Source organism: Oncorhynchus kisutch, linkage group LG3 (genome assembly GCF_002021735.2).
Source record: "Oncorhynchus kisutch isolate 150728-3 linkage group LG3, Okis_V2, whole genome shotgun sequence".
Lineage (NCBI taxonomy): Eukaryota > Metazoa > Chordata > Actinopteri > Salmoniformes > Salmonidae > Oncorhynchus > Oncorhynchus kisutch.
The window spans coordinates 36,477,221-36,502,305 of record NC_034176.2 but is presented as its reverse complement, the minus strand read 5'-3'; the positions used below and the strand labels follow the sequence as shown (position 1 = coordinate 36,502,305).

Sequence of the window (25,085 nt, the reverse complement as noted above, 5' to 3'; positions counted from 1 at the left end):
TCCTGTCCTTCTCCCCTCAGTCCTCTACTGTCCTGTCCTTCTCCCCTCCTGTCCTCTCCTGTCCTTCTCCCCTCCTGTCCACTACTCTCCTGTCCTGTGCTTCTCCCCTCCTGTCCTCTACTCTCCTGTCCTTCTCCCCTCCGTCCTCTCCTGTCCTGTCCTTCTCCCCTCCTGTACTTCTCCACTCCTGTCCTCTACTCTCCTGTTCTTCTCCCCTCCTGTCCTCTCCTGTCCTTCTCGCCTCAGTCCTCTACTGTCCTGTCCTTCTCCCTCCTGTCCTCTCCTGTCCTTCTCCACTCCTGTCCTCTACTCTCCTGTTCTTCTCCCCTCCTGTCCTCTACTCTCCTGTCCTTCTCCCCTCAGTCCTCTGCTGTCCTGTCCTTCTCCCCTCCTGTCCTCTCATGTTCTTCTCCCCTCCCCTCCTGTCCTCTCCTGCTCTGTCTTTCTCCACTCCTGTCCTCCACTCTCCTGTGATGTCCTTGTCCTGTTCTCTCCACTCCTCATGTCCTCTCTAAATGACCTACCTGGCTGATTTAGCCTCTGGTTAAATAAAAGTGGCAGTAGACATATAAACACCATATGCATCTTGAAGAGTAATGTACATAGGCTATACTAGTCTTGCGTGGCCTTCCTTCCAAATTATAAGCCTGGCCTCCTGTGACTAAGGCAATAAGAGGTGTAAACACCATGAGATGTGTGGTCAGACCTCGTGTCTGGAGAGGAGAATAATAGATGGAGATGATGGGATGTGGTTGCCAAGGCAATGGGCACAGCTGGTGGACCCACACAGGGGCCAGAGAGGACAGAAGAGGAGAGGGGGATGTGAGGAGAGGGAGATGTTCAACCTCTGCTCAATATAGTTCACCTAAAGAGCACAGCTACAGCTTCCTCTCTCTGTCTATCCTACTCACTGCTGGCCTAACCAATACAATCTTACACTTGTAAATACAGTTGAAGTCGGAAGTTTACATACACCTTAGCCAAAAACATTTAAAAACTCAGTTTTTCACAATTCCTGACAATTAATCCTAGTAAAAATTCCCTGTCTTAGGTCAGTTAGGATCACCACTTTATTTTAAGAATGTGAAATGTCAGAATAATAGTAGAGAGAATTATTTATTTTAGCTTTTGTTTCTTTCATCACATTCCCAGTGGGTCAGAAGTTTACATACACTCAATTAGTATTTGGTAGCATTGCCTTTAAATTGTTTAACTTGGGTCAAACATTTCAGGTAGCCTTCCACAAGCTTCCCACAATAAGTTTGGTCAATTTTGGCCCATTCCTCCTGACAGAGCTGGTGTAACTGAGTCAGGTTTGTAGGCCTCCCTGCTCGCACACGCTTTTACAGTTCTGCCCACAAAATTTCTATGAGATTGAGGTCAGGGCTTTGTGATGGCCACTCAAATACCTTGACTTTGTTGTCCTTAAGCCATTTTGCCACAACTTTGGAAGTATGCTTGGGGTCATTGTCCATTTGGAAGACCCATTTGCAACCAAGATTTAATTTCCTGACTGATGTCTTGAGATGTTGCTTCAATATATCCACATCATTTTCCCCCTCATGATGCCATCTATTTTATGAAGTGCACCAGTCCTTCCTGCAGCAAAGCACCCCCACAACATGATGCTGCCACCCCCCTGCTTCACGGTTGGGATGGTGTTCTTTGGCTTGCAAGCCTCCCCCTTTTTCCTCCAAACATAACGATGGTCATTATGGCCAAACAGTTCTATTTTTGTTTCATCAGACCAGAGGACATTTCTCCAAAAAGTACAATCTTTGTCCCCATGTGCAGTTGCAAACCATTGTCTGGTATTTTTATGGCGGTTTTGGAGCAGTGGCTTCTTCCTTGCTGAGCGGCCTTTCAGGTTATGTCTATATTGGACTCGTTTTACTGTGGATATAGATACTTTTGTACCTGTTTCCTCAAACATCTTCACAAGGTCCTTTGCTGTTGTTCTGGGATTGATTTGCACTTTTCGCACCAAAGTATCTCTAGGAAACAGAACGTGTCTCCTTCCTGAGCGGTATGATGGCTGCGTGGTCCCTTGTGGAGGTCTCCAATTTTTGGAGGTCTTGGCTGATTTCTTTTGTTTTTCCCATGATGTCAAGCAAAGAGGCACTGAGTTTGAAGGTAGGCTTTGAAATACATCCACAGGTACACCTCCAATTGACTCAAATGATGTCAATTAGCCTATCAGAAGCTTCTAAAGACATTACATAATTTTCTGGAAGTTTCCATACTGTTTAAAGGCAGTCAACTTAGTGTATGTAGACGTCTGACCCAATGGAATTGTGATACAGTGAATTATAAGTTAAATAATCTGTCTGTAAACAATTGTTGGAAAAATGACTTGTGTCATTCACAAAGTAGATGTCCTAACCGACCATCATCACATGTTTCAGCATGATAACGCACAGCCCCATGTCGCAAAGATCTGTACACAATTCCTGGAAGCTGAAAATGTCCCAGTTCTTCCATGGCCTGCATACTCACCAGACATGTCACCCATTGAGCATGTTCGGGATGGATCGACGTGTTCGACAGTGTGTTCCACTTCCTGTCAATATCCAGCAACTTCGCACAGCCCTTGAAGAGGAGTGGGAACACATTCCACAGGCCACAATAAACAGCCTGATCAACTCTATGCGAAGGAGATGTGTTGCTCTGCATGAGGCAAATGGTGGTCACACCAGATACTGACTGGTTTTCTGATCCACGCCCCTCCCTTTTCTTATGGTATCTGTCACCAACAGATGCATATCTGTATTCCCAGTCATGTGAAATCCACAGATTAAGGCCTAATGAATTTAAATGGACTGATTTCCCCATATGAACTGTAACTCAGTAAAACCTTTGAAATTGTTGCATGTTGCATTTATATTTTTTGTTCCGTGTAGTTTGTGTTGTCATGGCCTTATAGTCTAATGCTTAAACACATATGTACACAAACACAAACATGTACACAAACACACATGTACACATACATGTACGTGCATACAATCACCCACCCTCTTTCTCTGTGAGGGGATTGTCAGGTTCAGACAGACAAGACATTATTAGTCACATATCATCTATAAATCTGATCTCTCTAAATCACACGTTTACCAGGGTGCAATGGTCTGTTTCTATGAGAAAGTCACCATCAATATCATATACAGACGTGCTCAGATTTGTTGGTACCCCTCCACAAAAAAATGAAGAATGCACAATTTTCTCTGAAATAACTTGAAACAGACAAAAGTACTTGGCATCCACCATTGTTTATTCCATATTTAATAGAAATCAGACTTTGCAGGCAATCACTGCAATCAAATGTTTTTGGTGGCTCTCAATGAGACGTATGCACCTGTTAACAGGTAGTTTGGCCCACTCTTCCTGAGCAAACCGCTCCAGCTGTCTGAGGTTTGACGGGTGCCACGTTTCAGCTCTTTCAATAGATGTTTGATAGGATTCAGATCATGACTCATAGAAGACCACTTCAGAATAGTCTAATGTTATGTTCTTATCCATTCTTGGGTGCTTTTAGCTGTGTGTTTTGAGTCATTATCCTGTTGGAGGACCCATGACCTGCAACTGAGAGCGTAACGTTGCGCGCTAAGAGTCGGGAAGCAAGTTCAGGGAGTGAGTGTTTTAATAAAATAAACGGAACATAAAACACAACATGAAACACTAACAGCACACAGACATGAAACTGAAACACCTGGGGAAGGAACCAAAGAGAGTGGCATATATAGGGAAGGTAATCAGGGAAGTGATAGAGTCCAGGTGAACGTTACGATGGTGACAGCTGTGCGCCATAACGCGCAGCCTGGTGACCTAGAGGCCGGAGAGGGAGCACACGTGACAGAGAGAGGGTTTTCTGACACTGGGCAGTACGTTTCACTCCAGAATGCCTTGATCATCTTGAGATTTCATTGTGCCCTGCACAGATTCAAGGCATCCTGTGCCAGGCGCAGCAAAGCAGCCCCAAAACAGAACCGAGCCGCCTCCATGTTTCACTGTAGGTATGGTGTTATTTTCTTTAAAAACTTCATCTTTTCCATCTGTGAACATAGAGCTGATGTGACTTGCCAAAAAGCTCCAGTTTTGACTCAGCATTTTAGCAAATTCCAGTCTGGCTTTATGTTTTTCTTTCAAAAGGGGAGTCCTCCTGGGTCTTCTTCCATGGAGGTCACTTTCGCTCAAAAAAGCGACAGATGGTATGATCAGAAACTGACGTACCTTCACCTTGGAGTTCAGCTCGTATCTCTTTGGCAGTTATCCTTGGTCTATCTTTTTCTACCATTCGCAATCTCCTTCTGTTCAATCTGGGGTTGAGTTTCCTCTTGTGGCCGCGCCCAGGGAGGTTGGTTACAATTCCATGAACCTTAAACTTCCTAATAATATTTGCAACTGTTGTCACAGGAACATCAAGCTGCTTGGAGATGGTCTTGTAGCCTTTAACTTTACCATGCTTGTCTATTATTTCTATGATCTCCTCAGACAAATCTCTCCTTTGCTTTCTCTGGTCCATGTTCAGTGTGGTGACCACAATGATACCAAACAGCACAGTGACTACTTTACTCTGGTCCATGGTCAGTGTGGTGCACACAATGATACCAAACAGCACGGTGACTACTTTACTCTGGTCCATGTTCAGTGTGGTGCACACAATGATACCAAACAGCACGGTGACTACTTTACTCTGGTCCATGTTCAGTGTGGTGCACACAATGATACCAAACAGCACGGTGACTACTTTACTCTGGTCCATGTTCAGTGTGGTGCACACAATGATACCAAACAGCACGGTGACTACTTTACTCTGGTCCGTGTTCAGTGTGGTGCACACAATGATACCAAACAGCACGGTGACTACTTTACTCTGGTCCATGTTCAGTGTGGTGCACACAATGATACCAAACTGCACAGTGACTACTTTTCTCCATTTAAATAGGCTGAATGACTGATTTACAAGATTGGAGATTTACCAATGAAAGATGCCCAGGGTCCCTGCTCATCTGCGTAAACATACCTTAGGCATGCTGCAAGGAGGCATGAGAACTGCAGATGTGGCCAGGGCAATAAATTGCAATGTCTGTACTGTGAGACGCCTAAGACAGCGCTACAGGGAGACAGGACTGAGAGCTGATCATCCTCGCAATGGCAGACCACATGTAACAACACAGGCACAAGATCGGTACATCCGAACATCACACCTGCAGGACAGGTACAGGATGGCAACAACTGCCCGAATTACACCAGGAACGCACAATCCCTACATCAGCGCTCAGACTGTCCGCAATAGGCTGAGAGAGGTTGGACTGAGGGCTTGTAGACCTGTTGTAATCCAGGTCCTCACCAGACATCACCGGCAACAACGTTGCCTATGGGCACAAACCCACTGTCGCTGGACCAGACAGGACTGGCAAAAAGTGCTCTTCACTGACGAGTCGCAATTTTGTCTCACCAGGGGTGATGGCCGGATTCACGTTTATCGTCGATGGTATGAGCGTACACCGAGGCCTATACTCTGGAGTGGGATCGATTTGGAGGTGGAGAGTCCGTCATGGTCTGGGGCGGTGTGTCACAGCATCATCGGACTGAGCTTGTTGTCATTGCCGGCAATCTCAACGCTGTGCGTTACAGGGAAGACATCCTCCTCCCTCATGTGGTACCCTTCCTACAGGCTCATCCTGACATGACCCTCCAGCATGACAATTCCACCAACCATACTGCTTGTTCTATGCGTGATTTCCTGCAAGACAGGAATGTCAGTGCCATGGCCAACGAAGAGCCCGGATCTCAATCCCATTGAGCACGTCTGGGGGATCAGAGGGTGAGGGCTAGGGCCATTCCCCCCAGAAATGTCCGGGAACTTGCAGGTGCCTTGATGGAAGAGTGGGGTAACATATCACAGCAAGAACTGGCAAATCTGGTGCAATCCATGAGGAGGAAATGCACTACAGTACTTAATGCAGCTGGGGGCCACACCAGATATTGACTGTTACTTTTGATTTTGACCCCACCCCTCCCCTCCATTTGTTCAGTGACACATTATTCCGTTTCTGTTAGTCACGTGTCTGTGGAACTTGTTCCGTTTATGTCTCAGTTGTTGAATCTTGTTATGTTCATACAAATATTTACACAAGTTAAGTTTGCTGAAAATAAAAGGCAGCTACAGTAAGAGACAGAGAGACAGCTACATGTCAGTGTTACTATTACTATGGTTCAGACCCTAGCTACTGAACAGCCGGTTGAATAGAGGAAGAGTTCCCCTAGAGTTCACTGGTATAATCTATGGTGGCCATAAACATTCTACTTTTAACAACAATGGGACTGAGTGAGAACCTCTGGAAGGTCATATATCCAATCCATAAACACTAGCTGGGCTGCTTCTGTATTCCTCTCTGAGACAGATAGAAGATGTCCTCATGAGTATCATGTTAGATATAGCTGGACGTTTCTACAATGTTAGGCTATAAAAATGGTATAGTCCCTGAATATGGAGTTACTAAAAGTGAATGCAAGACAATAAGTTAGGATAAATCCATAAATGTAAGTTATTCCCACTCAGGACTACTGAAAAGTCTGGGTTACAACTCCTCTCCAAAAACCTTATCTTTAACTATGACCACATGTGAGGTCTAGGTAACCAATCCCCGATTGGGACAGCGAGTGTCTGAAAACAAAGGGGACAGAGTGACCGAGCAGGGGAGGGCAGTCCAGGAGGGAAGCCAAGATTTCCTGTGATTGACTGAACCTGTTCCCCCCTACTCAGACCTTTCCCTCTGTCCCCAAGGCTGCAGGCCACCATGTCCTAACTGTCATCCATGTCCCTGTCTACAGAGTCATCCCCCCATCCTAAAACACACACACAGAGGGAAAAAGGCCTTCCCTAGCCAGTTCAGAGTTGTTCCTGAGCCCTCCTCCCTTCCTCCTCACTGCTGACTATTTATTTACATTCTTCCTGTCCTCCTGCCTTTCAGCCCCATCCTGTGTACGCACCGCACACACTGCCCCCGTCTCCCTGCCTCCCCTCCTCCCTCCGTGGCCCTGGACCTTAGGTCAACCCCCAACCTCCCTATCCCTCCTCGGCCCTGGCCCTAAGGTCAACCCCCACCCTGAGTGTCAGTGCGGGGCCTCAGGGGTCAGGGGAGAAAACGCAGAGGGCGCTGGAAGGAATTCTACACTGCTGCTGTTTGTTGACTGGAAGGAGAAACCAAACACGACCCTCATCTCAATTATTCCACAAATAGAGCTAACGGAGACAGTTCTGGCATTGGCATAAAACCTCAGTCAAACCAAAATAGAATGTAGTCAAATCTTCTGTAATACATGTATATCAAGTTTTCTATACCCACGCATGCACATAGCGCACATGAACATATACCCACACTTCAGTGGATATCTCACCTCTTTCCATTACTTTTAAACAGGCTGGAAATCTGCTGAGTAATAATTCCTCCAACGGATTTACAATGTCTGTTTGGGGCAAGGACTGGTCTTCTAGTTGCCTAACAACTTAGTCTGAGTCCATTCATGCTATTTGGAGCACACTAAAGGCTTCTTCTGCACGCTTCGGTTCGGCTGGGGCTTAGCCATAATCAGCTAGGCGAACCGAACGAGTGTGCTCCCATACTCCCTTAAAAGACCTATGCTTGAAAAATGAGAAAAATGCGGCAATAGTGCTGTTTGTCCATCTTGAGACGCCGTAGCCAAAACAGTCTGAATGAATCTAAGATAACTCAAGAAATATGTCATTAATTTGGACGTTTTTGTTGATCTTAGTCGTGCAATTTTACATCTAACTAGTATGTTTGGTACAGTACTTCTCAAGTGAAAAAATGTGCATGAGAACGAGTCGGCTATCATTGAATGACAACGAACACTTCATTGAAGAATCCCTACTGTTGACCAATGACCGATGAAGGGGCGTAGACTTCGGCTCCCAACTTCGACTTGCCTCATGAAATAATGTTGTGTGCACGAACAGCCGATTAAACCCTTGCCAAAGACCAAAACAAACAAAAACATCACAAACTGTTAATACATGCACAAACTGTTCCGAACTGTTTCGGGTGGGAAGCATGCGAACGCCTTCAGGGGTCCCTATCTCCACCATTGTTTGTTCCTAGGTACACTTTAAGGTATAGGCAAGATTAGGTGTACTGTATGTGTAATTTGGATGGACTGTTCATTTAACCAGGCCTTGGGGTGATGCATGTCCAGATTTGACAACTAAAGGATGTTCAAGGGGATCCAGACAGGGGCTTTAACGTCAGCTTGTCATGACTTTGGTGGTCTGATGAAAACCTTCTAAGACAGCCAGCTGCATGCACTTTAAAAGTTAGCTGTTTTTAAATTAATGTGATTCATCAGTTATCGAACCCAAATACAATCCTCCTCTGCTGTGGTATGTACACATATGGTCGTTATCTGTATACAAACTAAACCTAGAAACCCTTTCATGTTTAAACTGTTAAACTTATATGGGTCATGACCCTTACATTTTAGGGCCATATATCTTAGAGAGACATTTTCTCGTAAACATTTTCAACTTCAATTTCCCTCAATCAGCTCTAAACAGTCTCACACTTTACTAGGAGAAATAGCTACTGGGAATCAGTCTCACACTGAGCTATGAGAAATAGCCACAGGGAATCAGTCTCACACTGAGCTATGAGAAATAGCCACTGGGACTATATCATGAGAATGTGCGTTAGTTAGAAGTTTGGCCAGTCATTTCCACTCACCTCGCAGTCCTTTTGTCCCTTCTTCTTCAGCTGGTCACATTTACGCAGCTTACAGATCTGCTTCCCAATCTTACGGTTCATACAGTTGCTGCAGGTGCCACAATTCTCCTTCTGCATACAGGGTGCACACACGCCGCACCGCCTCCTCTTCTTACCCTGAGGGGCAGCGTGGGGCACTCCATTGGCGGGGGGCCCGAGAGAGAAGAGACCGCCTTGCTGGTGCTCAGTCTGGATATATTCGGAGTGAGGGGACAGGGGCACCGCTGGGCCCTCCATGGCTACCCTTGGGCCCCGCAGAAAGATCTGGGCCCCGGTCTCGTCACCGTCCATGGAGAATTCATAGATGTCCTGGAAGGGTGGGGGGCCAGACCCTCCCTTGGCCCTGTGCATTCTGACAGACAGTCCAGCCTAAAGCCTAGCTGCACAGTCCTGGTAGCAATATGAGGGATAAAAACAGAACAGCAGCAACACAGAGTAGTGTAGTCTAATGGGAGAGTTCTGGAGTTGGGAAGGTAGTTGTTGTAAGAGCTGAGAAGGGCTGAGACATACGTAACTTCTAGATGCTAGTCTAGTCCATCCTGTCCTGTCAGTCTCCTGGTTGGCCTGCTGGATGAGATTGGTCGTTGGGGATAGGGCATCTTTCCCAGCTACCCAGAGGGACAGATAGGGGTCAGCCATAACCACAGCAGGGGAGGAGGTGTGAGAGGAGACATGGTCTGGTCTTGCCAATCCAGCAGTAGCCTACCTGGTTGCTATCTGAAAGTGGGAATAGACAGCATGGAGAGAAATACGGAAGAGAGAACAGTTACTTACAATGGACAATAGCAATGTGTGTGTTCCATGTAGGCCAATAAACAGAGAGAATATGAGAATACAAATCAAATTCACCTGTCACCCCCCTCCACACACACAAATGTATCAATTACTGCTTTACAGGGAAATACATAAATCTCACATCAGGATAGGTATTAGTAGTCTAGACCTGTCATTAGAAATGGCTGGGTCTGGGGATGCCAGTCTATTTTAATATTGTCTGGGAGTCTTACACAGGCAGATGAAATGCACATGGGTCGATATGGGCCTACGTGCAAATTGAGAAAAATGCCGAGTTCTATAATGGCGATCCCTCCCCACGAGGAGGGGGCTTTGTTTGTCCTGTATGAATGAGAAAGGGAGTTTCGTTGATGCCCGCGACCGAGCTCTTTGTTCTGCAGTCAGACTCATTAAACTGATATGTTTTAACTGCGTCGATACACCCGGTGTAGCCAAATTGTTTCTCCACGGCAGCAGGCCTACGCCGACGTTGAATCACGCTCACGTTGAATCACTGCGGTAGCATTTTGTTTCATATTTTGCATATACAAAGATAGGATACACTCAGAAATGTATAATTCTCCTTTCTAATTGATCGTGCTTTGACGACTTATTATCAGGCCCCCTAATATTGTCAACGTGTCTGGAATTCGAATGACATGAAGAAGATGCTTTTCAGTTGTGCAAATCCGCAGATGAGGCGAATACTTTATTTTCGCGATAGGGAACCTACTAGTTACTTTCTTACTTTAGTTTTGCAATGTTGTCAGTCGTCCCAAACATTGTTACAAAGTCGTTATTATTGCAACATTAGTCACAACCACTATTCAGACGGAGCAGTGTGTCATTACGAGAACTTGGGACTAAGGTTCTATCTGCATGTTTATTTTAAAAAGTGTTTTTGGCATAGCCTTGTTTTATTCAATGTTCTCTACCTATATAGTACTTTAAATAACCAATTCATGTTGTTAAGTTCAAAAGAATACAATATAAAATAAAAAAATGCTCACACCATTCAAACCAATGAGGGTTCGGTAATGTAAAGCCAATTATATCAGAATCATCGTTTTGCAAAATGAACCTTTTAGTCCCAAGCTCTCTGATACAAACCAATCACATGAAGTTTGACTTCATTTATTAGGCACGATAGAGACCTAAAAGTCTGCATATTGGGTGTCAATCTTCTATATCCAAGCCTAGGCTTCATCAACCCCTATTGTTGTCCCAAAAAATAAATACATCTACAACCTTTTTAGGAAGCCTGTGCATCATCAATATAAATATATAGATGCCAAATGAAGTGCCTATGGACAGGTGTAACCATGCATACTGAGCGTAAATACAGGGTGAATTGTGAAATATTAGTTTATTTTTGTCTAGTTTGGTTGTGTGCAAAAACCAATATGCAACAAAAAATATGTATGCTGGAATGGAAAAATCGTTAAGAAAAAGCCTAAATATAGGCTATCCAATGAGACCTGACATGCTCGCTAATATAGGCCTAGCCACACAATTAGACAGTATTTGGCAACGGGTATTAATTAGGCTACTTTCCTGTGAAAGTCTTGTGCAGAATCAGATGCAATGGCACGTTGCCACAATGCAACACGCGCTCCACTACCCTACTTCCCAAATAAGCACATGGCTTATTCAGCAATTTACACCGGGCGCTTTAACTGGAGGCAAACTCCAGCGCTGTACAAGACTGGTACACAGACCCATTATTATAACCAACGACGGGTTAACTCGTGTATTAAATACTTTGTCAATAGTTTATTGAAGTGTCAGTTAAAGTGGTTGGAGGGGAAAAAACTTCAAATCGACTTTTCAAATATCACCCCCGGGAGCAAATAGACAAGAACAATGATCAAAGGATAAAAAGTGAGAAAAACATAAGATAAAACAATACACAATTAGATGGTATCAATACATTTACATAAACCTCAATATCTGTCAAACAGAACACATAAATCTGTTAAGGCATGTGTGAAGTCGCACACATTAAATAATGGGATTTTATCAGTGGGCCCAATGTGTATTTGACTAATTGCTTTACTGATGAGATACTACTCACTTTCATTTGGTGGAATACACATCCAGATTTATTTCGACAACAAGCTGTTAGGCTATTGGAAAGGCTGATGGCCACAGAAAGGAAATAGAGAAATATCTCAAGAGATAGGATACATACCACGTTTGACGGGTGGGTCTTTAAATCCCTCGATTTTTTTATTTTTATACCTTAGATAAAGTTTATAAAAATAAAACAGCATAAACTCCCCCTTCAAAGGTAAAGCAAAAGTCTAGATATTATTATTGAAAAGTTGTTCGAAGGTGAATTATGAGAAAAATTATGCAAAAATTGCAGTGGAACAGTAACATAAAAAGCAACTCAACTCCCAGAATAAAAACAAAACGTAGCCAATAAACTTTGAGAAAATGCGCGATTCTTTTGCACAGTTTTTCACTTAGTGACTCGTTGAAGGTCCGAGGTCTGGTTATAGTTAAAAGACGAAGAAAATAATAGCAGAAAACGTTGTGGAGCGGTTAAAGTGATCAGCAAATTACGGAGTGGAGTTCGATACACACAGTGGATCAACAGGGTTAACGCGTCTCCCTATGACGTCATTCTCATCTCAGACAGTACACATTTTTACGTTTTACACACAAACCCTCAAAATGAACATGAAATTATATTAGTTATAAATCATGGGATTCTTTTTTAGATGGTAAGAAAACAAATGTGAGATGGGCTATGTCCTAATCAAAATGATGAAAATTGGTATTTGCCATGATGTCATTTCCTACATAATAGTAACTGGTGTGGGCTATTTGTCAAACTGTTAAGTTTGGAATATCTGTGGAATTCAAAGATCGAATCATTTGAGAGGAATGTTCATTGTAGCCTACCCATGATGTGGGATAGAAAAGAAGCACAACCCACAACGTGTGTTTACCATTTAGTTCATCAAACCAAAAACATTAAAAGCTCCCATACATCTTCATTAATGGCCTCTCATAACAAGATATCATGACAGAAATGTGTTTGAAGTTACAGACATGTAGAAACATGTGGCTCTTGAAGTTGGTAACAGCCAGATCGATCTACACCGACTACATTGTAGTCGTTACAAAGTATCCACTAACTGAGAGGACCCAAATTAACCCGATAATTCAGGGTATATCATATCAATTCTTAAATCTTTAATATCATACCATTGTAAAACTCAAGTTTGAATTCATTTGACAGACACACAAACAAAAGCTGCAGACACAAACGCAAACCTTTAACATTCTTGACAGGGCAACCCATCGTTATCAAACTGTAGTATGTCAGTCAGTATAGAGTAATAAAGATAATGGGGCTATACAGTATAGGCTTGTGCTTGGATCAGGATTCAGTCCCTGATCAATCATTGGTCAATAAATAATCATTTTTAAAAAAGGTCATCAAGAGTGATTAAGGTGGACAAAATTTCAGGTAGGCCACAGCAAAGTGCTCAACATGACACCTTACATGATATAAAGAGAGAAAAGCAGTAACATATCACCCGCATAATACAACCGGTAGATTTGATATGGAAGGACATGGTTACACATACAGTATTAACTGATGATAAAACAATGAATATGGTTGTGCATAATTCAGAGGAAGGGATTTCATGTCACATTCTCAAACTCTAATGTGTTGACTTCAGTGTTGATGACAGACAGGCAAACAGACAAATCCATCAACATGGTTCGGAGGACTGAGAAGAAAAATGCAGGAAACAGGGAGTTTCGGAATAAGTGAGGATAGAAAATACTAAGGGGACCGAGGAATAACACAGGAATGTAATAGAAGTAGCACCAGGGGTGTTTCCTAGCCATGTAACCTGACCAGAAGAAACTCTGGGCAATGTTGATGATAAGGAATTGATTGAAGCACGAGAAAAAGGGTACTAGCAGTAGACTGTAGTGACACATCTGAGGGAAGCACATAAACAGGTTTGCCTGCCATTCTCACTCACAAGAGGAACTCAAAAAGATAGCAAAGAGCTTGGAAAGAGAACCAGAAATGACAACAGAGATACCCATTTTAGCCGTAGCTACGCTGAGACTGGTAACCTCATAACTAACACATTTGACAGTGCAAACAACTCCATTAAAAACAGGATTTTGTTTGTCGTGTCACACATTCTGTAGTAGTTCAGTTAGACAGCAGAGCCTCTAGTTTGTGAGGATAAATCCTGAAATGCATTTACACAGGGAATGCATCATAGCCACACACCCCCCCCCCCCCCCCCCCCCCCCCCCCATCTGAAAACACCTCCTATCTGTTGTACAGTAGTGGTGCAGAGGCCAGAGAGTGACGAGTCAAGCCTCTATGTCCGGACCTGGAATTTGCCAGCTTTGGTCATGTACTTGATGCCTTTGAATGGCTTGTACTTCTCCCCGTACATATCCAACCGATTCACCTTCAGTCCTGGAGAAGAACAAGGACATTAAAAAGGAGAAAAGGTGTCACATTGCTATTCAAAATGTATTTCTACAGAAAGTCACATAAAACGTTGATTTGGCCACTGCAAGGGTCGTAAGATACACGTAAACCCCTTTTGGAAACAGATACAAACCTCTCTGAGGATCAGATAGATTAAATAGAGATTGAGTATCTTGTTTCTATCTAATGGGAAAAGGTGTCACTGTGAATGTCATGTGATTGTCTGCTGAGCATGCTTTGTAATATAGAGTTAGTAGATAGAATATTAATAAGATCTGATCTAGGGTTAGATATTTATTTAGTCCCTGATATGATTATGGGTCAAGTAAACTGATACTAAATCAGCTGCTAAGTGGCAACGTCTACTCTAGAGTGTAATAACCAATTATGATAAAGGTGTGTGTATACTACTAATAATTTGTGGGGGTTCTTATATTAGTCTGTTAAACACAATTGTGTAATGTATTTTTGTGTTGTTGCATATACCAACTTCCACTGAGACACCTGCGGGGAGTGGGGTCACGGCCAGGGTCACCATTGTACAGCCCCCCTGGAGCAATTAGGATTAAGTGCCTTGCTCAAGGGCAGAGCAAGTTATTTTTTACCTTGTCAGCTCCAGTATTTGAACCAGCAACCTTTCGGTTACTGGCCCAACACTCTAACCTCGAAGCTACCTGTGTGTGTGTGTGTTTTACCAGAGAGGGCTGACTGTTGGATCTTGAACTGGATGTTGATGGTGGGGTTCTCGTCTGGCTTGGAGGCCCCTGCCTGCAGGCTCATAGAGCCTTTTAGACTCGGCAGTTTCTGAGGGTTGATCTTACCCACGTCCCACGACAGGAGCTGCATAGGGACAACACAATATCCTCACAATGTTATTACCCCACATAGGGAGAAGGGTATAATTATGACTACACAGAGGTGGGTGGGGGGAGAAATCAACCATTCCATGGAATGTATGACCACATACCCTTATGTAAGTTTACAGCATACACCACCACCTGGTCGGGTTAATCCATATCGGCACACACGCACGCATACATGCACTCCCTTCCCCACCACCTTACCTTAGTGACAGGGTCGAAGGTGTATGTCCCCTGGGTGGGGTTGAGGTTGGTGTTGAGAACTCCGCGGGGCAGCTGGCTGCTGACCAGAACAGCCTCTACTCCCTTCCCCATGGTCTGCTTGGGGCCCAGGGTCAGCTCAAAGCGGCCCTGAGAACTACCCTCCCTGAACGTGATGTTGTGCTTGACGTACACTGGGATGGCCACCAGACTGAGGGGCAGACACACAGTGTGTCAGAAGAACACAGGTAGGACAGACACCGAAACAAAAACAACCCAGAGCACACTGAACAAAGTGTGCCAGTGACTAAGACTAAATTAAACAAGTTAATCATTTACTGCTCAGATGTCAGTTTGTTATTACAACTTTTAAAAATGTGAAACTTCTTACTAAAAATGTGGAAATACAAATGTAAACTGTCAGGGTCATACTGGCATTGGTGACAAATATCGCAAAACCAGAAGAGATAATGATCCAATCTATACCAAGACACTGCACTACATTCCTAAAACTATACTACTTACATCTAATGCTTTGTCAAATGGATGTTTTGAGAATTAAAACCTCCATTTAATAAATTCATGTAAACATTCAACCAAACACGGGTCTTCATCTAGCTAACACTTTAAAACAACTCTAGTTTTGGGTCGAGTCACAACTACAATGTCAATTTACTTTGAAATACCTTGCTGACCTTAATGGGTGGAGACTAAAATTAAGACAACGACAAGAAAAAGTAAACATTCAGAAAATGGGAAGCAAGCAGACGTGTGTGTTATGCCTTAAGCACATGCACAACATGGCCAAGACTATGTGGACACCCCTTCAAATGAGTGGATTTGGCTATTTCAGCCACACCAGATGCTGACAGGTATATAAAATTGAGCACACAGCAATGCAATGTCCCATGACAAACTTTGGCAGTAGAATGGCCCGTACTGAAGAGCTCAGAAACTTTCAATGTGGCACCATCATAGGATGCCAACTTTCCAACAAGTCAGTTTGACAAATTTATGCCCTGCTAGAGCTGCCCTGGTCAACTGTAAGTGCTGTTATTGTGTAGTTGGAAACGTCTAGGAGCAACAACAGCTCAGCCGCAAAGTGATAGAGCACACAAGCTCACAGAATGAGAACGCCATGTACTGAAACGCATAAAAATCATCTATCCTCAGTTGCAACACTCACTACCGAGATCCAAATTGCCTCTGGAAGAAACAGCAGCACAATAACTGTTCATCAGGAGCTTCACGAAATGGGTTTCCATGGCTGTGCAGCCGCACATAAGCATAAGATCACCATGCGTAATGCCAAGCGTTGGTTGGAGTGGTGTAAAGCTCGCCGCTATTGGACTCTGGAGCAGTAGAAACGCTTCACCATCTGGCAGTCCGATGGATGAATCTGGGTTTGGTGGATGCCAGGAGAACGCTACCTGTTCGAATGCATAGTGCCAACTAAAGTTTGGCCTGGTAATGGTCTGGGGCCGACTTTCATGGTTCGGGTTAGGCCCCTTAGTTCCAGGGAAATCTTAGCGCTACTGCATACAATGACATTCTAGAAGCGAGGTCCATACAGAAATGGTTTGTTGAGATCGGTGGCGAAGAACAATTGGGTCATGCAGAAAGACAATGATCCAAGACCCAATCAAGTCAACATGAAAATGGTCCAAAAGCAACAAATTTGAAGTTTTGGAATGGCCTAGTCAAAGTCCAGACATAATCCCAATTAAGATGATGTGGCAGGACTTGAAACGAGCAGTTCATGCTTGAAAACCCACAAATGTCAATGAGTTAAAGAAGTTAACTCAGTGACAAGAGTGGGCCAAAAGTCCTCCACAGCGATGTGAGACTGATCAACTACTACAGGAGGCATTTGGTTGCAGTCATTGCAGCTAAAGGTGGCACAACCAGTTATTGAGTGTAAGGGGCAATTACTTTTTCACACAAGGGAATTGGATTTTGCATAACTTTGTTAAATAAGTATCTTTGTCTTGTTATTTGTAAACTTATGTTCCCTTTACCATTACCACATCTTTTTGGTTGAAGATCTGATAACATCCAGTATAAAAAAAATATATGCATAAATAGAGAAAATCAGAAACGGGACAATACTAGTTAAGGCACTGTATGTGGTATAATATTTTAAAGCCAGTGTAAAGCCTGAGAAAACAGAGCAGAAGACTAGAGGAGAACAGAGCTACTGACTTCTGGGAGCTGACGTGGTAGGAGAGCAGCCGGAAGTTTCCATCTGGGGGGATGAAGGAGAGGATCCTCTCCGCTTCCCAGCGCTTGAACCTCACACACGGGTGGAAGCTCACATCATCCAGCAGACGAGGGTTCTGTGACAGGATCAAATAAGGGTATCAAGACAGAGAGAAAGAGAGTGGGAGTGACAGAAACCGATAGGACCATTTTGATACAGTTAACTTCAGTATGTCATACAGAGAGGCAGAGAGTGATCGGCTATTTGCAGGGGACAGGATTGGAGATAAACGATTGGCTACAGCGGATCCGTCTCGCCAGCCCATTCAATCTGTTCAGCGGGAGGTTTGAGTAAAAAAAAATCTAAGAAATAAAATAAATATACAGTACCAGTCAAAAGTTTGGCCACACCTACTCATTGCTCAGCATATGTGGGATCTCCTTCAAGACTGTTGGAAAAGCATTTCTCATGAAGCTGGTTGAGAGAATGCCAAGAGTGTGCAAAGCTGTCATCAAGGCAAAGGGTGGCTACTTTGAAGAATCTCAAATCTATTTAGATTTGTTTAACACTTTTTTGGTTACTACATTATTCCATGTGTTATTTCATAGTTTTGATGTCTTCACTGTTATTCTACAATGTAGAAAATAGTCAAAATACAGAAAAACCCTTGAATGAATAGGTCTCCCCAAACTTTTGACTGGTACTGTACATACATTCACACTCCTCTGCGTATTTATTTTGACTTCTACATTAATATGGATGCTACCATGACTACAGATATTCATGAACAAATCCTGAATAACTATGAGTGAGAAAGTTAGAGGCATAAATCCCCCCCCCCAAAAATGCTAACCTCTGCTGTTATTGGCTGGTAATGGTAGGAGGTTTTAGGGGCATGATACGCTATATATACAAAAGTATACAATCAAGCACACAGCCATGCAATCTCCATAGACAATCATTGGCAGTAGAATTGCCTTACTGGAGAGCTCAATGACATTCAATGTGGCACAGTCATAGGATGCCACCTTTCCAACAAGTCAGTTCTTAAAATTACTGCCCTGCTAGAGCTGCCGCAGTCAACTGTGTGTGCTGTTATTGTGAAGTGTGAAAGTCTAGGAGCAACAACGGCTCAGCTGCGAAGAGGTAGGCCACACAAGCTCACAGAACGGGACCGCAGAGTGCTGAAGCGCATAAAAATGGTCTGTCCTCAGTTGCAACACTAACTACAGAGTTCCAAACTGCCTCTGGAAGCAACGCCAGCACAAGAACTGTTCGTTGGGAGCTTCATGAAATTGGCTTCCATTTCCGAGCAGCCACACACAAGCAGAAGATCACCATGCGCAATGCCAAGCATCGTCTGGAGTGGTGTAAAGCTTGCCTCCATTGGACTCTGGAGCAGTGGAAACGTGTTCTCTGGAGTGATGAATCACTCTTCACCATCTGGCAGACGAATCGAATTGGAACGCTGACTGCGAGCCTGGCCTAATCGCTCAACATCAGTGCCCGACCTCACTAATGCTTTTGTGGCTGAATGGAAGCAAGTCCCTGCATTTAGTGGAAAGCCTTCCCAGAAGAGTGGAGGCTGTCATAGCAGCAAAAGGGGGGGCAACTCAATATTAATGTCCATGATTTTGGAATGAGATGTTCAGGAAGCATTTTGTCATGTAGTATTGTTGTGCATCTGTACTTTCCACTGACCATTAAACATGATTTATTCAGAATTATCCATAATCATGGTAGCATCAACATTAATGTAGCGTGTTCAGAAATATATTCTAAATCAAATCTTTAATTACTTTTTTTATATTGACATACAAATTGGTGGTTACAGTCTTGTCCCATCGCTGCAACTCCCCTAACCCGGATGATGCTGGGCCAATTGTGAGCCCCATCATGGGTCTCCTGGTCGTGGCCGGCCTCGACACAGCCCGGGGTCGAACCCGGGTCTGCAGTGACTCCTCAATACCACTGCGCCTAAGATATTCTATTCGTATTTACAATAAAAGTGACTACAAAATGACAATATATAATTTACCATTCATTTCTATTGGGCCCAACACATCCAAAAAGTTCTGAAAAAAATTAAGTGAATTTGTCCAAATACTTATGACATCCTCAAAAATGGGGACTAGATACAAAATGCATTCATTTCTAAAATGATAAAACAGCTATGAAAATAGCACTACAAAAAGGTGACATTCTGTACTGTCGCCTCATAAATCATTTGATCTCAAATACAACATTATGGTGTGTAGAGACAAATGTTAAAATATTTTTATTTTATTTTTTTTAAACACTCTTGAACATCTTAAATAATACTGAACAAAAACGGAACAATTTCAACAATTTTACTGAGTTACAGTTCATATAAGGAAATCAGTCAACTGAAATAAATTCATTTGGCCCTCGTCTATGGATTTCACATGACTGGGCAGGGGAGCTGCCATGGGTAGGACTGGGAGGGCATAGGCCCACCCACTTGGGAGCCAGGCCCAGCTAATCAGAATGAGCTTTTCCCCACAAAAACGGATTTCTTACAGACATAAATACTCCTCAGGTTCATCAGCTGTCCGGGTGGCTGGTCTCAGACAATCCCGCAGGTGAAGAAGCCAGGTGCGGAGGTCCTGGGCTGGCGTGGTTACCCGTGGTCTGCGGTTGGTTGGACGTACTGCCAAATTCTCTAAAATGATGTTGAGGCGGCTTATGGTAGAGAAATGACCATTCAATTATCTGGGAACAGCTCTGGTGGTCATTCCTGCAGTTAGCATGCCAATTGCATAGTCCCTCAAAACTTGAGACATCTGTGGCATTGTGTTGGGTGACAGAACTGCACATTTTAGAGAGTGGCCTTTTACTTGAGAGAAATAAGCTTTTTGGGCGTATGGAATTTTCTGGGATATTTTATTGCAGTTCATGAAACATGGGACCAACACTTTACATGGTGCATTTGACATATTTTTTGCTCAGTACAGATAGAAAGCATGCAAAAATGATCATGAACCTAAAATAACTGCAATTTTTTTCTGGCCCGTAATGCATTTGACGAAAACAAATTGCCCCCCCCCCTCCAAAAAAATGGAATTTCGAAATCACGATGTGGCCCTGGAGACAAAATGACTGCCCGCCCCTGGGCTAGAGAGACTGAGCGAAAGAGAGGACTCACCATGAACGAGAGAGTGAGGTCAGGCATGCCTGTTAATTTCACACAGGCATCAATCACCCCCTGGATCTCTGCTGTGATAGTGGAGCCTAACAGTGTGTGAGAGAAACAGAGAGATGGAGAGAGAGAACGACTCAATCAGAAAGTCAAATTCTGTGTTGGTTATTTTTAATAGGTCAAGATAGATTTACAGGAGTGCGTGATGGGGCAGTATGCCTACCATACCTGATTTATCGATTATGGCATCAATCTCCTCCACTACATCAAAGTAGGCCTCGTTGTTTGTGTACTTCACTCCAGTGCGTCGCCATGGCACCACGGACAACTGGCCAGTAGGGAGCTGCTCCCCTACATTGGTACTGCCTACAAAACAGTCAAATATAATGACACACAAACAGGATGCACACATTCAGATAGTTGTGTACAGTGACATGGGTCTAGATGCAAAGTTTAAAAACAAATCATAGCCAACTCCCACTGCCAATAATCTGTAAATAAATAGAACTATTGATGAACACATATGTCATGACTAGGGGCCAGAGTTTTTCCTGGTCAAGTTGCGTTGTGTAATACTAGGGTGTTGAGGTTGTTATGGTCAGGAAAAAGTGATGACATAGTGACTGTGCAGAGGCAAACTTGGTCATTTTCAGGTACCTGTGATGGTGTTGACCACTGTGCGCAGGATGGTGGGCGGCTTGATGAGCTCTTTGAGGATATTGGACTCTGTGGCCAGGGGGAAACCATTGTCCAGCATCTCCTCTAGTAGCTCATATACTACCACCACATTGTCCTTGATCGCTGCCTCCGTGCACACCCCAAAGTAGTCCTGACAACAGGGAGGGAGGGAGTGAGAGGCCAGGGGAGGGAGGGATCAGTTGAGGGAATGGAGAATGAGAAGAGATTTTTAACTAAATGAATTACAACATTTTAAAAAGTAACACTTTAACTTAACAATAAGACAATCAGTAACTCAAAGAAACAGTTGGATTACATTGCAAGGTAGACTTAGGGTGCATTCGTAAATTCCCTCTGGCAATCTACTCTGATTTCAAAGCACTCTCGTTTGAGTGTGCCAGAGCGCAGAATAACTGATGCATTTACGAACGCTCAACACCCGTTGAATATATGGCCGGTGTCAGTAAACGTCGGCAAAAAGCGTAATTAAATTGTTGCCAGCAGCACAGTTAGTCACCAAAGCTCTGGATAACATGAACACAGCCTAACCAGCTCTGCTAGGGTGAAAGAACTGGTCAGAGTGAGGTGTTCTCTCATTTATGTCTGGAAGTAGCTAGCTAACTTTAGTCAGTTAACCTCTACGGGATCAGTGTCCCAGGACAGTTGTTGCTCAATTTGCGATAATGTGACTAGAATGACGTTGTAAACAGCTAATTCCGGGACATAGACATGTCTAATATGGGCAGAAAGAGCAAAAAAAATACCATGCTATTGTTTGAGGATAGTGCACAACAAAACACTTATCACAACAACTGGTTTGATACATTCACCTCTGAAGCTAAATAATGTACTTACATTCTTGCTCCGATTTGTCATCCTGATGGTCCCAGAGATAAAATTAAACAGTTTTGCTTGATAAAATTGATTTTTATATTTTAAAAATGTAGGAACTGGGTTCTACAGTTTGACCCCACCCCCCAAAACCTTTTGCACACACACTCTTGTGGACAACATCTCAATTAAATCTAGAATCCTATCCCAATGTATGGCCTTTCTCTTGCATTTCAAAGATGATTGAACAAAAACAAAAAAATATATAAAAAATGTTTTTTTTGTTTGTATTATCTTTTACCAGATCTAATGTGTTATATTCTACTACATGAATTTCACATTTTCACAGGTGTTTCCTTCCACAAGTGTTTCCTTTCAAATGGTATAAAGAATATGCATATCCTTGCTTCAGGTACTGAGCTACGGGGAGAGTTGGGAATGTCATTTTATGCGAAAATTGAAAAAAGTGCGAGAGCAAAAGGCTCCTTATTTACGAACTGACAATCTGACAACTCTCTGAATTTACAAACGCCCTGAGCACATGGAGCGCACTTGGCACTCCAGAGTGAATTTAGGAACGCACCAAGGTGATTAACAACCTGAACATGTGAAAGTGAATGGACGAAAAGTAAGTAGTCCAAGTACAAACCTGGAATGTATCAACCACCCTGTGTAAGAACTCAATGACAAAGAGCGGCGGCACCTCGCTCTGAATAACTGCCACAAAGTAAATGCGGTGCCTTAGCACACTGATTAGGTAGTGGTGTGGGGTCGGGATGACTGGGGGCACGTTCTCCGGCTCGCTGGCGCGCTCTTGCGCCTCGAAAAAGTAGTCGCACACGGAGCGGCTCACAACGCTCTTCCAGTGCTTCTCCAGGAAAATGTCCCCCGAGGAGTTCACGAGGAACAGGCTGTGGATCATTTTGGCTGGAGGGTGAGACAGAAAAATAACAAATATTTAGCTAGCGACTCTAAAACGATTCTAGCTATACCATCCATGCAGTTGGAATATAATATACATTTGAGTTACACAGCGCTTGTGGTACTCTCAATATAGACATACATCTATGATGAGTGACAATGTAACTTGTGATGTGGAGAAAGGGATAGGACAGGTCACAGGCGACACAGTTTCATTAAATATTCGGCTGTGCTATCAGGTTCCGCCGTGGACGGCCGTAATATCAGTAGGCATGCACACGAACCTGTGAAATAAGATGACTACAGATGGTGTGATATATGGTGTTTTACTGGACGATAGGCCTGCCTCTGTATTCTTACAACATCCCCTCCTCACCGTTGTCTTGTGACAGCAGGCGAGCGCCGTCATTACAGCGATGATGAAAACGGAATTATTCATGGCTTGCGCTCAATATTTTAGTGATATTCCTTATATTTATAACGTGTAATTACTTACCGGTGTCAATCTATTTGTGTTTTCGTCTCGCTTTCGTCTTTTTTCAATGAAAGATTAGAGAAGGCCGTCGCTTGTTCTCAGTTAGCTGGCCTGAATGACGAGAAATCTGACACCAGATAGGACCAATCGGAGACGAAAAAAAGCAAGAATGCCCTCCTATCCCAAATAGTGATTGGTCCATAGTGCGGAGGTTTGTGCCTGTCAGTACCACTCGGAACTCAATTGTAATTGGACAACGCCCAGTAAACACAGGCTGAACATGCACCTTGATTGGCTAAACGGCACCGTAGTGTCTGACATTTTGTGTCAAGACATCGTCCACGTATCATATCAGATTTCATTTTGTGGATACATTTTGTGGATACAAAATATATATATTTCCAATGAATAAAATGTAATGGAAAATAATTTACTTGGTTACACTGAAACCACCATGTATCTAATCTATCAAACCCATAGCCCATGGGAGGAGTAAAACCTCTATATTTTTTTTAAAGTGTAGGCTTTTTAAATATACATGTGTATATAATTTACATCATTGGCACTTACATACTGTATGTGAAATGGAGATAAATTGGCCTACTGTTAAATCAGAATATAATTGGTCCCTTTGGTAGTGTTTTCCATATGTGAGTCTGTAAATATGATAAATTGGATAATGGACTCACTCATATTGAAGATGTCTTATCAAGTAGATAGCCATTTATGGGGGTGATTGGCAATTTTCTTCAAATGGATCCTTTAAATGGATGCCAAATATGTATTTGCATTCAGTCTGACCTTTTGCAGTCACAGACTAGCTTTTGATCCACTCTTATACGGTACAAAAATATAAACACAACTTTTTTTATTTAACTAGGCAAGTCAGTTAAGAACTAATTCTTATTTACAATGACGGCCTACCCCGCCAAACCCGGACGACGCTGGGCCAATTGTGCGCCGCCCTATGGGACTCCCAATCACGCCCGGATGTGATGCAGCCAGGATTCAAACCAGGTACTGCAGTGATGCCTCTTGCACTGAGATGCAGTGTCTTAGATCACTGCACCACTCGGGAGCCTAACATGTAAAGTGTTGGTCCCATGTTACATGAGCTGAAATAAAAGATCCCATGTGTTTCATATACACAAAAAAGCTTATTTCTCTCAAATGTTGTGCACAAATTTGTTTACATCCCTGTTAGCATTTCTCCTTTGCCAAGATAATACATCCACCTGACAGGTGTAGCTTCTTCTTCAGTGGTGTTTATCGCCACCCTATGAGACTCCCAACCACGGCCAGTTATAATACAGCCTGGATTCGAATCAGGGTGTCTGTAGTGACACCTCTAGCACTGAGATGCAGTGCCTTAGACCACTGCGCCACAAAATCCTGCCAGCCTGTCCCGTTTCTCTTAAAAAAGATAAAATATTTGAGACTGTCTAATGATGTTCTACTCAATATACTCTTTATACTAATTTCCTGTATCCCCTTCTCCCTCATACTAGATCTCAGCCTCTCTCTTTCTCTCTGATACTGCCCACGCTGTATCAATACATGCTCCAATGTCTCTGTTTCCTGGCAACAATCACACTTTCCTGTTGGATGATTTCCTATCATATTTAAGGACTTATTCAACTGTCTGTGTCCCACCCTTAATGTTGTAAAAATAGCCTCCCCAACTTCCCTCTGTATTTGAAATAAATGCCTGCTCTTAGTATCTCTATT

General features: G+C 43.2%; 2 protein-coding genes across 3 annotated transcripts in view; both read right to left on the bottom strand.

Annotated features, from left to right (window-relative positions):
- The window catches only part of tet3 (tet methylcytosine dioxygenase 3), a 62,226-nt gene extending 49,856 nt beyond the window's left edge, over positions 1–12,370 (bottom strand). The window contains exons 1-2 of one of the 2 annotated variants that reach the window (XM_031805268.1): positions 11,743–12,370; positions 8,739–9,494 (exon numbers count right to left, since the gene is read on the bottom strand). In XM_031805268.1, the coding sequence (XP_031661128.1) occupies positions 8,739–9,128 (390 nt within the window). In that variant the 5' untranslated portion in view covers positions 9,129–9,494; positions 11,743–12,370. Of the gene's footprint in view, positions 1–8,738; positions 9,495–9,784; positions 10,139–11,742 lie in introns of those variants that run through there. The other variant, XM_031805262.1, reaches the window with a different exon arrangement.
- Positions 12,371–12,498: 128 nt separating this feature from the next.
- Positions 12,499–23,508, bottom strand: ap3m2 (adaptor related protein complex 3 subunit mu 2). Its single transcript, XM_020474062.2, has 9 exons — positions 23,379–23,508; positions 22,611–22,888; positions 21,110–21,281; positions 20,681–20,818; positions 20,459–20,544; positions 17,295–17,428; positions 15,096–15,303; positions 14,727–14,871; positions 12,499–14,016 (listed from the first exon to the last, which is right to left on the bottom strand). The coding sequence occupies exons 2-9, from the start codon at positions 22,881–22,883 to the stop codon at positions 13,916–13,918; spliced, it is 1,257 nt and encodes a 418-aa protein (XP_020329651.1). The 5' UTR covers positions 22,884–22,888; positions 23,379–23,508; the 3' UTR covers positions 12,499–13,915.
- Positions 23,509–25,085: the final 1,577 nt, after the last annotated feature.